Source organism: Cornus florida, unplaced genomic scaffold (genome assembly GCF_030987335.1).
Source record: "Cornus florida cultivar Cherokee Brave unplaced genomic scaffold, ASM3098733v1 CherokeeBrave_3.0.0_Hap2_Chr10, whole genome shotgun sequence".
Classification (NCBI taxonomy): Eukaryota; Viridiplantae; Streptophyta; class Magnoliopsida; order Cornales; family Cornaceae; genus Cornus; species Cornus florida.
Window position 1 is genome coordinate 117,210,691 of NW_026775580.1, and position 14,887 is coordinate 117,225,577.

General features: G+C 36.5%; 2 protein-coding genes across 2 annotated transcripts in view; both read left to right on the forward strand.

Moving 5' to 3' along the window:
- LOC132278496 (uncharacterized) overlaps positions 1–2,178 on the forward strand; it is a 40,094-nt gene extending 37,916 nt beyond the window's left edge. Inside the window, exon 13 of the transcript XR_009471050.1 lies at positions 1,645–2,178. The gene's annotated coding sequence lies outside the window, so the exon portion shown is untranslated. The remainder of the gene's footprint in view (positions 1–1,644) is intronic.
- Positions 2,179–9,053: 6,875 nt separating this feature from the next.
- LOC132278497 (uncharacterized) lies at positions 9,054–14,624 on the forward strand. The gene is made up of 6 exons (XM_059780291.1): positions 9,054–9,403; positions 9,805–9,919; positions 10,197–10,886; positions 11,109–11,220; positions 13,506–13,577; positions 14,375–14,624. Exons 1-5 carry the CDS (start codon positions 9,321–9,323, stop codon positions 13,529–13,531), a joined length of 1,026 nt encoding a protein of 341 aa, XP_059636274.1. The 5' UTR covers positions 9,054–9,320; the 3' UTR covers positions 13,532–13,577; positions 14,375–14,624.
- The last annotated feature ends 263 nt before the right edge of the window (positions 14,625–14,887 follow it).

Genomic DNA, 14,887 nt, shown 5'->3' on the forward strand with positions numbered 1-14,887 from the left:
AAATCACTCCCTATTGTTGATTAGGGGAATATTATCATACTTGAGGTGGAACATTATCATGAGATTGCGGGCATGATTTGGCTACTGGTGTTCATATAGGGGTAATTAAGTGATGTTTTCTCAATTTTCAAAGTGAATAGAGTTTGAGAGGATTTTTTTGGTTAAGGGAAAAAAATAAAAAGTTTAGAGTTTAAATCACAAGTTGTGTGGGTGTATTTTTTATTTATTTATCAGGAGAGAGTTTAAGTCACAAGTTGTGTGGATGTTTTATTTATCATGAGAGAGTCATATGTCGTTTATTAAATGAAATAAGAATCATCAAAAGTTTCCATGAATTCCGTATTTACTTACCAAAAATAAACGAAGGAGAAAGTTACTATGTATTTAAAATGATTCCAAGTTTCCTATAACATGGTTGATAAAATGAAAAATGTAGAACTAGATGGGACTATCAAGTTTAGGTGGTGGAAGAATTTGGTGATTTACGTTGAAACTCATTTGCATATAGAATAAAAAATGAACAATTATGTCATTGTAAATTATGGTAGTTAGTTATATGTGCTGGTTAATTAAGTTTGCAACTTCGACAATGATGATACAGGTTTCCTGCCAACTTCATTTTGTCCTCTTTTTTTTTTCTTTTCTTTTTTTATTCCCTCTTTCATTTTATTTACACTATAATACTAATATAGTTGTATTGTTATATATATTGGGCCCAATAAATTCAATCTATACCCCAATTCAGGATCGTATAAGTGTGTGGTGGTACAGTTTGGAACAGCTCGGCTCAGATTATCTCACAAACTACTACTGTGAAGTAAGTGATCAGAGCCATCGTCACTGCCCCGTGCAAAAAAGAATAGAAAAATAGTTACTTGAGTATGTAATATCATATCTTAAATTATCATATCGTTTGGTGGAGTCGGGAGTGGGAACGTAGGACCCTCCCTTCATCAACACAAAGTGGGAAGGTGGTTGGCTGGCCAATGAAGAACATGCACTATTGTATTAAATGGGAAGTCCAGTCCTAATCCAACTCTACCTCTTTCTTTCTAACGAGTAGATATTGGATGTGTCAATGGTGCTATATTATTTACACTTTGCCAACGAATGAACCTGCTGAAGAAGTGAAAAATGATTTGCCTACCCTTCAATCCTGTGAGACGATTCACAAACGATACAAACTCATTTTTGGCCCAGCAAAGGTGGGGAAAAAAATAATAATAATAAAAAAAAAATGGAGAGATGAAGGGGGAGGGGGTGGGAGTCGCTTATACGTCTCTCTTCTCTGTTTTCTTTTGTTTCTTCTATTCTTCTTCTTCCTTGTTTGCTCATCCTAGCAAGCACAGAAGGGAAGAGAGGAAGATTGTGTTGTGTGTATATCGTCCACCGCACCATCACAGACCAGACCAGACCACTTTATGTAAATTTAATTTGTGAGTTGTGACAGACAAACCAGAGTACTTTATGTAAGGCAAAAGGACACCTTCTTCTGTGCAGCCGAGGAGGACGTCCTCTTTCATCACTTCTCCCCCTCCCCTTCCCTATATAGTAAATTTCATTTTCTGTTTTCTTTCTTGTTAATATTAATTTGATTCCATGATTTTTATATTTATCACTGCATTTATTTTTTTGCTAATTCAGGATCTTAGAGCAAGTGTGGTGGTACAGTTTGGAACAGCTCAGCTCAGATTATCTCACAAACTTACTACTGTGAAGTGATCAGAACCATCGTCACTGCCCCGTGCAAAAAAGAAGTCGCGAAAAATGGTTAATCGAGTATGTAATACTATTGTAAAATGGATCATATCTTAAATTATCATATCGTTTTGGTGGAGTCAGGAGTGGGAGCGTAGGACCCTCCCTTCATCAACACAGAGTGGAAAGGTGGTTGATTGGCCAATGAAGAACATACACTACTGTATTTAAATGGGAAGTCCAGTCCCCAATCCCTTTCTCCCTCTCTAGCGATATTGGATGTGTCAAAACGCACTATGTCATTAGTGTACTTACTACTCACTTAATAATAATGTATTATTTAAAAATAAGTTGTATCCCCAGTAATCTGTAAAATATATACTACTTAGAGCATCTCCAACATTATGTTTAAAATCTCATTTTTGTGTAAAATATAATCTACCTCGTATGATATGTAAATTATTTATTTATTTATTATTATTATTATTTTTTTATCTCTAGCAATCTGTTAAGATACATTGATTTGTTACCAATGTGCAAAATTGTTGTGTATTTTATACAACTTTTTTACAAAGTCACATCAGCATGTTTCCTTTCTCCTTCCTCTTTCTCATTCCATTAAAGAATCAACCTTATATTAAGTAGGTTTGTAAAAATTATGCGGAATCCTGACGTGACAGATGGTTGGTTGTTATTGGGGAATATATTTTTACACAAAAGGTATAAAACAACGGTTGGAGTTAAAATTAAATAAACTAATTTTTTGTGTAAATCTATCATGACACATCATATTTATGCAAAAAAATATATATACACAACGGTTGGAGATGCTCTTATGACGTGTAATTTTTTTTTTTAATTTTATTTCCGGTGTTAAGATACATTGCCACGTCTCTAAAGTGTAAAATTGTTGTGTATTTTACATAACTTTTTTACACAACCACATCAATATATTTTATTTTTCTCCCATTTTCTCATTCCATTAAAGAATTAACCCTCTATTAAGTAGGTTTGTAAAAGTTATGTGGGTTCTGGCATGACACGTGGTTCGTTGTTATTGGGGGATATATTTTTACACAAAATGTATTAAACAACCGCTAAAGTTAAAAATAAATAATCCAAATTTTTTGTGTAAATTTATCATTACAGATCATATTTACACAAAAAAGTATACACAATGGTTGGAGATGCTCTAACAACAAGATAATAGATTATATTTCATTGAGTTGATACACTTGTAACATCCTCTTTAACCACCGCCGAATCTATCTCTCTTTAAAACAAAGTGATGATTATTCAATCCAATACAATCATCAATCAATCATGCACTCCGACTTTCTCACTTTTTTTTCGGAAGTTGTCCGACACTTTGCCAATGAACAGGGACAGAGGCAGAATTTTTGTTCAGGAGCACATTATACTCTAAATACATATAAATTGGTGGGATAGATTAATAATTACATATATAGAATATAATGAAATAATTTAAGAAAAAACATTTAGGGAAATATAGTATACTTACAAATTTTAGGGGGGTATTTTTACACATTTCTAGAAAATATATACATATTATAAGAAAAAATATATATAAAATAATGGAAGAAAAAATCCAAGGCACGTGCCCTGTTCCTATACTGGCTCCATCACTGCCAATGAATGAACGTACCCATTTCAAATGAAAGCCACGAGATGCTTGCGTCACTAATCAAACTTTATTTTTTCTACTGACGTGGTGAAAATTGATTTACCTACTCATCTCATTCCTGTGAGATGATTAAGGGTGGCAATTCGTATTAATGGGCCGTGTTTGTGTCAATACGATTATGACAATAGCACGATTAGAGTAGACACGAACACGACACGATTATTAATCGTGTCAAGACCCCTTGACACAAATACGATCCGATTATTATACGTGTAACACGACACGACACGACATGCGTAACCTGTTTAATAAATGGATCAAGACTTGACACGACACAAAATGACATGAAAAGACACGTTTAAGTCATTTTTGACACAAACACGACATATTTATTCTACACATTTAGCTAAATAAGTCATTTTTGTCATGGATACAACACGTTTATTTGACACGTTTAATTAATCAGGTTAATCGTGTTATTAGGGTCAAACATGAACATGACACATTTAGTTAAAGGGTCAATCCGTTTCAACACGATTACGACACGAATACGATTAGCCTAAATCCAAACTCTCTTATCTCGTATCATTTTCATGTTCGTGTTCGTGTTCGCATCGTCTCAAATATTGTCACCCATGACAACGATACGAACTCATTTTTGGCCGGACAAAGGTGGAAAAAATAAAAATAATAATATATATATATATATATATATATATATATTTTTTTTTTTGCCATAGCAAACAAAAATAGCAATAAGATTAACATAAACAATCTTTTGCCGCCAACTTCAGAATATTGGCAGGAAGATGAACAAGAGCAATATCATTCGTCATATGATTTCGAGAAAGCTGGGCAAGAGCATGAGCGACTCCCATGCCGACGAATATGACTAAGTCGTGAAAAGGAGAAACGCTTAAACAACACGTGCACATCAAAAGAGATAACATGAATTTCAACCGGGCCACAATCCACCCCATTCACCGCCTGAACCACCAGCAACGAATCACATTCAAAGCAAACTTGATCAAAAAACTGGGATAAAACCCACAAGATTGCTTTATGGATGGAAATAGCTTTGGCCTCGGAAGCACTATGCGCTGGGAAAGGAGAGAAAACCACCAACTGCAAAATTTGATCGAGTGAGTTTATGAAAACAGCCCCCCCACCACCAACCTTATTAGACAAGCAAAACGATGTATCCACATTACATTTAACAATACTAATAGGAGAGGGCGACCAGTGAAGAACAGGAGGAGAAATGGCAGAACAGAAGCGTCTCCTATCGGGGTGGTAACAAAGCTATGGGAAGATGAATCAAAGGAATTCTTATAGTCCCAACATTGAGATGAAACCCAGCTAACAATCCGCAAAGGAGTAAACAGTTCGCCTTAAAAAAAAACCTGTTTCTTGCCTTCCAAATACCCCAGCAACAGAAAGCCACCAAACGAAACAGATCCTGGCCCTCTATTCCATGCCCCCATTGGATCAGTATAGTCATCAACCACTCCTTAAAAGAAATTGGAGGATTAGACATAAAATTAAACCGTAGCGGTGATAATTTCTATACTTGGATAGAATGAGGGCACTAAAACAACAAATGCTCAATGAATTCCTCAACAATACCACATCTAGGACACACTGGCTCCACCTCCATACCTTGCAACTAGAGAAGGCTACGAACTGGAAGAGCAAAGTTACAACATTTCCACAGAAAGTGCTGAATTGTAGGAGGAACTTTACATTTCCACAAACGATGCCAACTAATGTTCTATGAAGAATCAAGATTAGACATTTCCTGGGATGGGGATTCACAAGCCCGTGCCATGCGGTTAGCCAAACAATACGCAGATTTGACCGAGAAGTTACCATTGGCCTCACTATCCCATTCCAACTTATCTTCCTTAGAGCAAAAACTGAAACTACAAGCAAGAATGGACGGCTGGAATAAAGAATTAAGCAATTCCACATTCCAACTAAACCCTGTATAATTAAAAAGTGCATATACCAAATTGGTAGTCACCATAAAAACAGACCTTGAAAGTGTGCCATATAAACCAGGAACCTAACGATCCTTCCAACTATTAATAGATTGGTCGTTTCCCACCACCCATCTAGATCCAGCACTCAGAAGATGTTGTGTAGACCAAATATTTCTCCAAACCCAAGAGGGATTAGATAATGGTGCTTCCAAAAAGGAACAAGTTCGAAAGTATTTAGCTTAAAAAATTTTAAAAGCTAACCCTTGTTGATTAACTTGAAAGTTCCACCCCTGCTTAGCCAACAGAGCACCATTATAAGCCTCAAAATTATGAAATCCTAACCCCCCTTCCTCATTTGTATTGCATAAAATATCTCATTTAACCCAACCAATATTATCAGACTCACCATCTTTACCCCACCAAAACCGACGAATAATCTTCATTATTAAATTACATAGCTTACGGGGTAACTGAAAACAGGACATCACATAGATGGGTAAGGCATTTAACACTGCTTTAATTAAAATTTCCTTACCTACCGAAGATAAAAGCATATACTTCCAATTTGCCATACAGGTAGCAATTCTTTCCGAAATATAATGGAATACATCCCATTTAGAACGAACGATAATTGCATGCATACCCAGATATTTAGCATACAACCCTTCCTCCTAAATCTGCAGCAACTGACACAAGCTAACACAATCCTCAGCACTTGTATTTGCAGAGAAAAAAAATAGAGGATTTACAAAAATTAATTTGTTGCCTAAATGCCTATTCATACTGCGTTAAGAGATTTTGCAAAAAGACAATCTCAGAAGTAGATGTCTGACAGAAAACAATAGAATCATCGGCAAATAACCAATGTGAAATAGGAGGCGCATGGGGACAGATACAAATCCTAAAGAGGACACGATGCTGAAGGGTTATCTGCAAAGACCTGGATAAAGCCTCTTCACACAGAATAAATAAGTATGGAGATAAAGGATCCCCTTGTCTTAGCCCACGCATGGGTCGAAACATACCAACAGGTCTACCATTAATCAATACTGAATATGAGACCGTAGAAATACAAGCTTGGATAAGTTGAATCCAATGTGGATGAAAACCAAGTTTAGAAAAGCATGGCCAACAAAAATTTCCATTCAATTCGATCATAGGCCTTACTCATATCCAATTTCAAGGCCATAAAAGCCTTCTTCCCTTTATGTTTAGTTTTAAGATAATGTAGTATTTCATGAGTGATCAGTATATTATCAGTAATGTGGTGTCTCGGAACAAAAACACTATGGGACTCATTAACGACTAAGGGAATGACTTGTCAGAGTCTATTAGCAAGCACCTTTGCCACTATTCGATAAGCAACATTACATAATGAGATAGGCCTATAATGAAAGACAAGAGTCAGGGACTCTATTTTTGGAATGAGAACAATATTTGTATGATTAATACTAGATAATAAATGGCCGGAATGCATGAAACTATGTACCGCATCGATGACCTCATTCTTAAAATATGCCAATATTGCTGATAGAACAATGGAGTCATACCATCCGGACCCGGAGCTTTGCATGGCTGCATCTCAAAAAGAGCTCAGCGTATTTCTTCTTCAGAAGGGTGCTGAATTAATGTATTATTCATATATGGAGAAACGCGAGATGGAATATGCCGGATAAAATGATCAATTCCCATAGGAAAATTCGTATGGAACAGAGATTGAAAATGATCAAAGATTTGTATGGAACATGGTTTCTCCATTGTCGACGGGCAGCTGATGCATGAAAGAATTTTGAATTACGATCCCCCAACCTGAGCTAGTTAATCTGGGATTTCTGAAACCAACACAACTCCTTCTGCCTCCACAAAGAATTCAACTGTTGTTCTTCAAGAAGCACCTGTGCATGATCATAGTCATCCATGTTTTCTTTCAAATGTTTTAATCGGATTTCAGTTCAGTCAATCTGCTTCCAAGAATTGAATTTTGTAGTTTGAACCCAATGAAGTAAAGCTTTCTTGCAGGATTTGATTTTTTCTGACCACCGATACATACGGGAACCAGATATAGACACCTTCCACGCATCTCGAATGATATCGGCACACACAAGATTAAACATCCACCTGACATCAAAATGGAATTGGCAAGAATTCTTAGAAAATACCGGCGAGAGTTGAAGAAGCATAGCGCAATGATCAGACCCAGCAATCGTGAGATGGCACTGGCAAACTTTGGGAAACAACCGACACCAAGACTTAATAGCTAAGGCTCGATCCAATCTTTTCTGAATATAAGCACGCCCGCTCCGATGATTACTCCACATGAAAAGGATACCCCTCAAATCCCAAGTCCAATAACCCACAATCGTTCACCATGATCAGAAAATTCTTCAATACCCAATAGGGCTTTGGAATAGCCCCTGTTTTTTCCATAAGGGATAACAAATCATTAAAATCTCCAATTAGAAGCCAGCGATCCCCCATGACTGTTGCATACATTTAAGATATTCCCATTGTGCCGTACGAATGCCATCTTCAGTACTAGCGTAAATGAAAGTAAGAATCCAGGAACCTTGTGTAATTTGATACTCACAGTAATCCACAATACAGAATAAATTTTAAAGTTTCCAAAACACAGCAATACCCCAAGCCCCAACCGAGTCAACATTCTATACAAAATCCACCTTTAACCGTCATTGAATCCGCTGTAATTTCCTCAACTGCGTTTTGGTCTCAAGTAAGACAATAACATCAGGACAGTGCTGTCTGTTAGGTTGCACCAGTTGTCGAACGGTGATAGAACTACCCACTCCTTGACAATTCCAAACCAAAAACCGTAGGGGAGGGTGAGGCATAATATCGGAAATATCAGAACTACAAGGAAGATGATCACCCACCGGTTTCGTACTTGAAGAAGAAGCTTGACCTGTGTTACTATGACTAGGCCGACCGATTAAGTCTATACACTGGTCACAATGGGGAAAAATGGACCATACCAGAAGAGCCCAACTCTAAAGGCGATGCATCGCGTAACCCCACAACTAAGCCGGGGTCAATACTTAAACTCTGCCCATCAGGAGAGGCCCACTGTGGAACGGAGTCGAGGCCCACTACTGTTGCCCTAGCTGTGTCATGGAAACTAGCCATCGCATCACTATTCTGCGAGTTTTGCACAATCTCTATGGCGGCACCACCAAACAACTCAATAACCAAATGACAAAGTATGCAAACAAAGGATTACCTGGGAATCAACCCTAAAAGACGATCCCAAGATCAAAAGCACATAGCGAAGAAAATCGTCTGGATCAGAAAAGACCCCCACAGGAAATCAACGGAATTAAATCCCCAATACAACCATCAACCACTACCAGATGCAGCTTCCAACCACAAAAACCCAATTAGCAACACGAGGAAACCCGAGAAGAAACGGAACAAACAATCAATTAGAGAAAAACAAATCCAACCAGTTGATCGCCGGATCGAAAAGAACAAGAAACCCCTAAAAAAACTACCACTCTAACAAGTGGAGAACTCCCATGAAAGGAGAGAATTCCTATGAAAGGGGAAAGTTTGACAATCCTCCACTGGAAAGGCAAACCTAGACATCCAACAAACCCAAAATCCCACTTGACCAATGATTATGGAATTTTAAAATAAAAATAAAAATAAAAATAAAAATAAAAATAAATCCCACCCCCCCCCCCAAAAAAAAAAAAGAAAAAAAAAAAAGAAAAAAAATAAAATGGAGAGATGAAAGGGGAGGGGGTGGGAGTCGCTTATACGTCTCTCTTCTCTGTTTTCTTTTTGTTTCTCTTCTTCTTCTTCTTCCTCCTTGTTTGCTTATCCTAGCAAACATAGAAGGGAAGAGAGGAATATTGTGTTGTTGTGTGTATATCGTCCTCCACACCAGAACAGAACAGACCAGACCAGACCACTTTATGTAAATTTAATTTGTGACAGACAGACCAGAGTACTTTATGTAAATTTCATTTGTATTGAAGATGTTGGTTGCCAACAGTTTTGATCTATGGCAAAAGGACGCCTTCTTCTCTGCAGCCGAGGAGGTTCAACAATCTGCAGATATGTACGTCCTCTTTCATCTTTCATTTCTCTCTACTTCTCCCCTCCCCCTCCCTATATGGTAAATTTCATTTTGTGTCTTCTTTCTTGTCATTAATTTGATTCCATGATTTTATATTAATCCCTGCATTTATTTTTCTGCTATTTTTTTTTTTTTTTTTTAAATTTTTATTTGGTATTTCAATAGATTGTTACAATTTGGGGGTTCTGCTTGAAGGTTCCTACATATGGGTGCAAATCTAATAAAATATAGTTTCTTGCAGACATCTGACTCAAACTCGTTATTATAAAAGTTCAATTTTTCATTTTCATGGAAACAATCAGTTTAGAGAAATATATTGTTGTTTTTTCATCGGAATTCATTCCTAAAATTCCATTTCTATACGGTGTTTTCCGCTTTTGCAGAATGGAATCGGCGTACAGGACATGGGTAAAAGAGAGGAGAGAAGGGCTAAGAGCTCGAGATTTGGATGAACTTTGTAGGGAGCTTCAAACCGCTTTGGGTACAGCAAAATGGCAGGTTCGTTTCTGCTCTCTCTCAAATATGCATTTCTTTTCTTTCTTTTCTCTGCTATGTTTGTCTCTCTCTCTCTTTCTCTCTCTCTCTCTGTGTATATATATATATATATATATATATATATATTGATACAAACAAATATATCACTTTAAAATTTGTTAAGAATCGATTACTAGTGTACAAACCCCACTTTTGGGATTTGCTTTTAACTGTCATTAATTAGGTTTTTCACTTTTGCCAAACAGTAACCTTGTCTGTTGAACTTTTGTTCTTCAATTAGTTGGAAGAGTTTGAAAGGGCTGTCAGAATGAGCTACAGAAGCCATTCTGATGATATTACAACAGCCAGACATACACAATTTGTTGCTGCCATTGAAAATCAAATTTCCCGTGTTGAAGCAGCTGTAAAAGAATCTTTTTATGAGGAAGGTAAGCAACCATTTCGATGGGTGAATCTAGATGAAGAAGAGTGTGACAGCCTGGCTGCATTTCTCTCTGGAACTCTCTTAGCCTCCCAAGCCAAGCAAGCGCTTGGAAATTCAACAAACGACTCTTTTCACGAGGCACAATACAAAAGAGCTGCAGATTTTAATATTAACACTGCTTACGAAAAGGATATACCTAATCAAAATGGGGGATTTGAAGATGTTGTTGCTACTGAAAAGGATTCTAAGCTTGTCATAAGAATAGAAGCAGAAGAAATTTCTCAAACAAGGGATGATATGAGTTGTCAGGCTGATAGAACAAATGGTACAAGGAGAACATGGAGTTCTCCAGATTTTGGTGCTTGGAAGATTGTAATTGCCGATGAAGATGAACAAAAGAAAGCACTATTGCAAAGTATGGACGCCACACCCAAAGAGAAGGGGTCAAAATCTGTCTTCTCTAAGCAAAGATGTGGAGATTATCATCTAGCAAAGCGAGGAGTATTAAGTTACACCCAGTTGAGAGGGATTAACTGGATCAATCAGGTCAGCTTTCAGATTTATTCCTTGATTTCTCAAAAATTGCCTTCTCTTTTCTCAGGGGGAAGAAGAAAGAAGTATTTTGTGTATTTTTATCTTCTTGTTCTGCTTTGTAATATCAAATTAAAGTTAGCGTTTACTTTTCCATCAACAAAATGTGATTATCTGTTAAGATGGTTTTGTTTGCATAGAATCTGGAAAGTCGAGCTGATTTCACTGTTTCTGCAGATCTTGGGATGGTTTCGTGGATATCAGCGACAGCTACAGAGCCCGCTGCACTTGCAGATTGGTCATTCTCTCCAATTTACACTTGCTTTGATGCTAACTATTTTTTTAATTGGTAAGCTTTTGATCTGCCTGAACTTGTAGCAAAGAAAATTACCAACAACTGTATGTAGTGGGGAACACATTTACGGATTGATCTTGAATTCTTTATATTTAGTTGCTTTAATTCTTGTGTCTTGTGAGTGCCATTGCTTGGTGCAATGATAAAAGTTTGGGCTTTTTAGGGTGATAATACGGGTTTGACTCTGAGGACAGCCACTTTGTGCAATATTTCCAAAGTTAAATCTGTACGGTGTACCCAATTTACTCCTAACAGCACCACCTTGCAATAATGGAACCAACATCTGATAATGGCCTTTTAGTTCTTTTATCTTAGACAAAATACACAAAAATGCATTTTAGAGGTGAAGATAAAATGCATTGGGAAAAAAGATGATGTATTTCTTCTGGATATGTTGATAAGTTTATGGCATAACCATAATTAAGATATAGTTGATTGTTATTATGTTAGTTTTTATGAGTAATGACCCAGCAGCATCACAAGCATGACATGTATGGTCCTCTAGAAGTAACGCCTATAGTTTTATTTCGACTAGAGTGCAAAAGCAATCTAAGAAAATATTTGAAATTAGGACCTCTATATGAATTGCAGTCTTAGAAGGCAGTGTTGCCATATATACATGATTTAGTTTGCAATCATGTGATTGCTTATCGTCATAAAAATGATGTATTTCCTAGAATACTTATCTAGTTGATTGTGTTAGATTTTATCATTTTATGTATATTCAAAAAGTCCTTAACTTTATGCATAGAAAATTAAAAATCAAGAGTCTATACCCAACAAAAAATGATAAATAGTTGTGTGAATATTAGATAATTGTTATGCGCACTCATTTAATAGTGGCCATGCAACATATATATCAAGTCTGTTCAGATTATGTTACACTTCTCAAATGCATGGTATTCTTTGCCTCTTTTTCTCACTAAAAATGGTTTCTAGTCTAGTATTTTTACACTCTAAGGACTAAATAGGGTTATAGTGGTATCTCTTGCCATCCCTATAGGGGGAGATGCAGCTTGTTCCAGTTGGGGAATTGATGTATGTATAGGAAATAGAATTACTTCATAGGGCTTGTTTAGGGTTTGTACTCATCCATCAGATGGAACTTCTCCATTCTTTTCACTGCCAATATATTATGCCAGTTCTCTCTGCATTCAATATTCCTTACGATTTACAAGGTAATTTTCCTAACTGTGGCATTGTTACTTATAATTGGTAAAGCGAAAGAGAAAATCAGACTTTTAGGACTAGATAAGCGCCCTTGTTTGAAGGTTAGCTTAATGAGATAAATGTCAAGGCGATAAGAGATTACCGATTACCCTTTATGACTTTCTGCAACCTGGCTAAGCCAGCCTTAGGGGCTAGCATCCTCTTGCATTTTTCACCCGTCCACCACTGGAAGTATGCAATCAAACTAAGTTCCATTCATTTGTGGGAACTACCTCGGGAACTTCTTCCTAGGAAATGTTTTAACCGGAATCTTCTAGATATTTGCTTCGTAAACTTGTCTAGTGCTTACCATTTAATTTGCATATGCTGAGGTGGACATTCTTTACCTTTGGTGTTGGTTCAAACTTTGAGTGCATCCTGATAATTAACAGTGGTTGTTAAATAGTCACGTCAGTCTAATTATTTTGCTTATCCTTTCATATAAATTCGACTAAAATCATGAAAATGTATTAGAGGCACTTACACAATATAAGGATTGCGTCCGAGCATAATTCTTTTCCGGCATGTGGTTTAGTAGATCAATACACATGGGATGGTACTACATATGTGATCTATTGCGTATAAAAGAAAATATCCTATATACTCTGAAGTTACTTGAAAATCATGTGGAATGTTCTGAAAATCTAGTGGAAGTAAAAATAGTAAATTATGGAGTGCAATTCAGCAGTATTATAGCTGCACTGCTGTCGGCATGATGGATGTGCATGGACTGAAAATGTCATTGGATGGGGTTAATGCTTACAGCTCATATCTCATGCTATATATTATCTTGTCTAGCCTTTCTAAAGTGCCATTTTTTTCCTTTTGATATATTTAGCTTTGGACAATTTAAAATGTGAATATTACTTGTCGTTGCCTTATCAGTGACTTGTTGCTGAATCATGTAGGATTTTGCCTTGAAATTTGTACAATCCTTAGTCCTTTACAAAAGAGAAACCTATGCTACATTCTACACATAAGAGGAATATGTATCTAAGGATGATCTTGATTGATTAATTTGGTGTTTTAAGTTGGAAATCATGCTAAAGCTTTGTTCTGTTTATTTGCAGTGCCTTTTGTACTCTATTCAACTTGACAGCTAGTTGTGTTTTATTGCTTGTGACTTGTGAGCAAGATGAGAGGTACTTCTATAGCCTTCATAAATTATGTTCATACTGTATTTTGTTAGCATATTTTGGTCTTCCATATCCACTGTAGATCACCTTTCATCAAGACGTACATCCCCATAGCGGATATCAGGTTTGAAGCCCCCACTAGCGGCATGTGGAATGGGCAGTGCCAGCCTATTGGCTAGTTTTAGGGAGAATTACACTAGAGCAAAAAATCAGCTTGAAATTCAGACAATGTGTTTTTTTTGTTCATTAGGAATGATGGTTTATTTATTCATTAGGGATGGTTTTGGTTCTTCTGTCACAAGAAATTTGGCAATGGTTGTTGATTCTTCTGTCACAAGAAATTTGGCAACATTCCTTCCTTATACCTTAAGTAGCAAGGCTTACGTATGGGACCTTAACTTCTTGATTTTAGAAAAAAACTTTCAATTGAATCGACAGCCAAAATGAAAATTATTTTGTTTTCCTTTTTCCTTTATTTTTTATTATTTTTTATTTTTTTATTTCTTATATGTGATAATGGTAAAGCTAAGTAACATATAGTATGGAACTGGTCAAACAAAGTATCTAATGGTATATTGCTAGAAGCCTAGAAGGCAAAGCATCTATGTTTAAAATTTCCGAAGAGTGTTTTTTGCTTTCTGAAGCTAATATTACTTTATTTTTTGGTCCTTGCAACCCAAAAACTGCTAAAATGCTGGTCATATGAAATGACTTAATACCACAGTGTTCCGCATTCTTAACTCACATAAATGACCTTTGTCGAAAATCAGAGTAGAGAGTTAATTGTAATGTGATACTTGCAGGTATTGGAGAAGTGTTTGTAATGGGAGAACAGGAGGAAGGAGTTCTGCTTATAACAGCGTCCCTGTTAGACTTTTCTGGTCTGGAAGTGGATTGCCTCTCTTAGATACAAGTAATATTTTCACACTAGATACAAAAGCATCCTTGTAATGTTAAACACATGCTCCCAAGAAATTTGGTGCCATGGACAATCACATTTAAATGTAAGCTTCAAACTTGGTAAGAAATTATATATGAACTTCAGTGATGACATGTCAAGGACCCAAATTCATAATTACTAATTATATGTGCCCACGCATCCTCTGCAATGTGTTATTTAATATTGCTTTTTGGATTTGTAAGTATTTGAATGTCAAGAATGAATGTTCTCTATTACGAGCTGAAAACTGTAAGCTTCGGGAACTTCGATAAATTTATTTTCTGTGCTTCGCATGAGAAAGTGAGAATGCAGGTGAAAGGGGTAGAAATCCTACTGTGCCAAATGCAGCCCAGTCCGTTCATTCAGGGATCTTGTT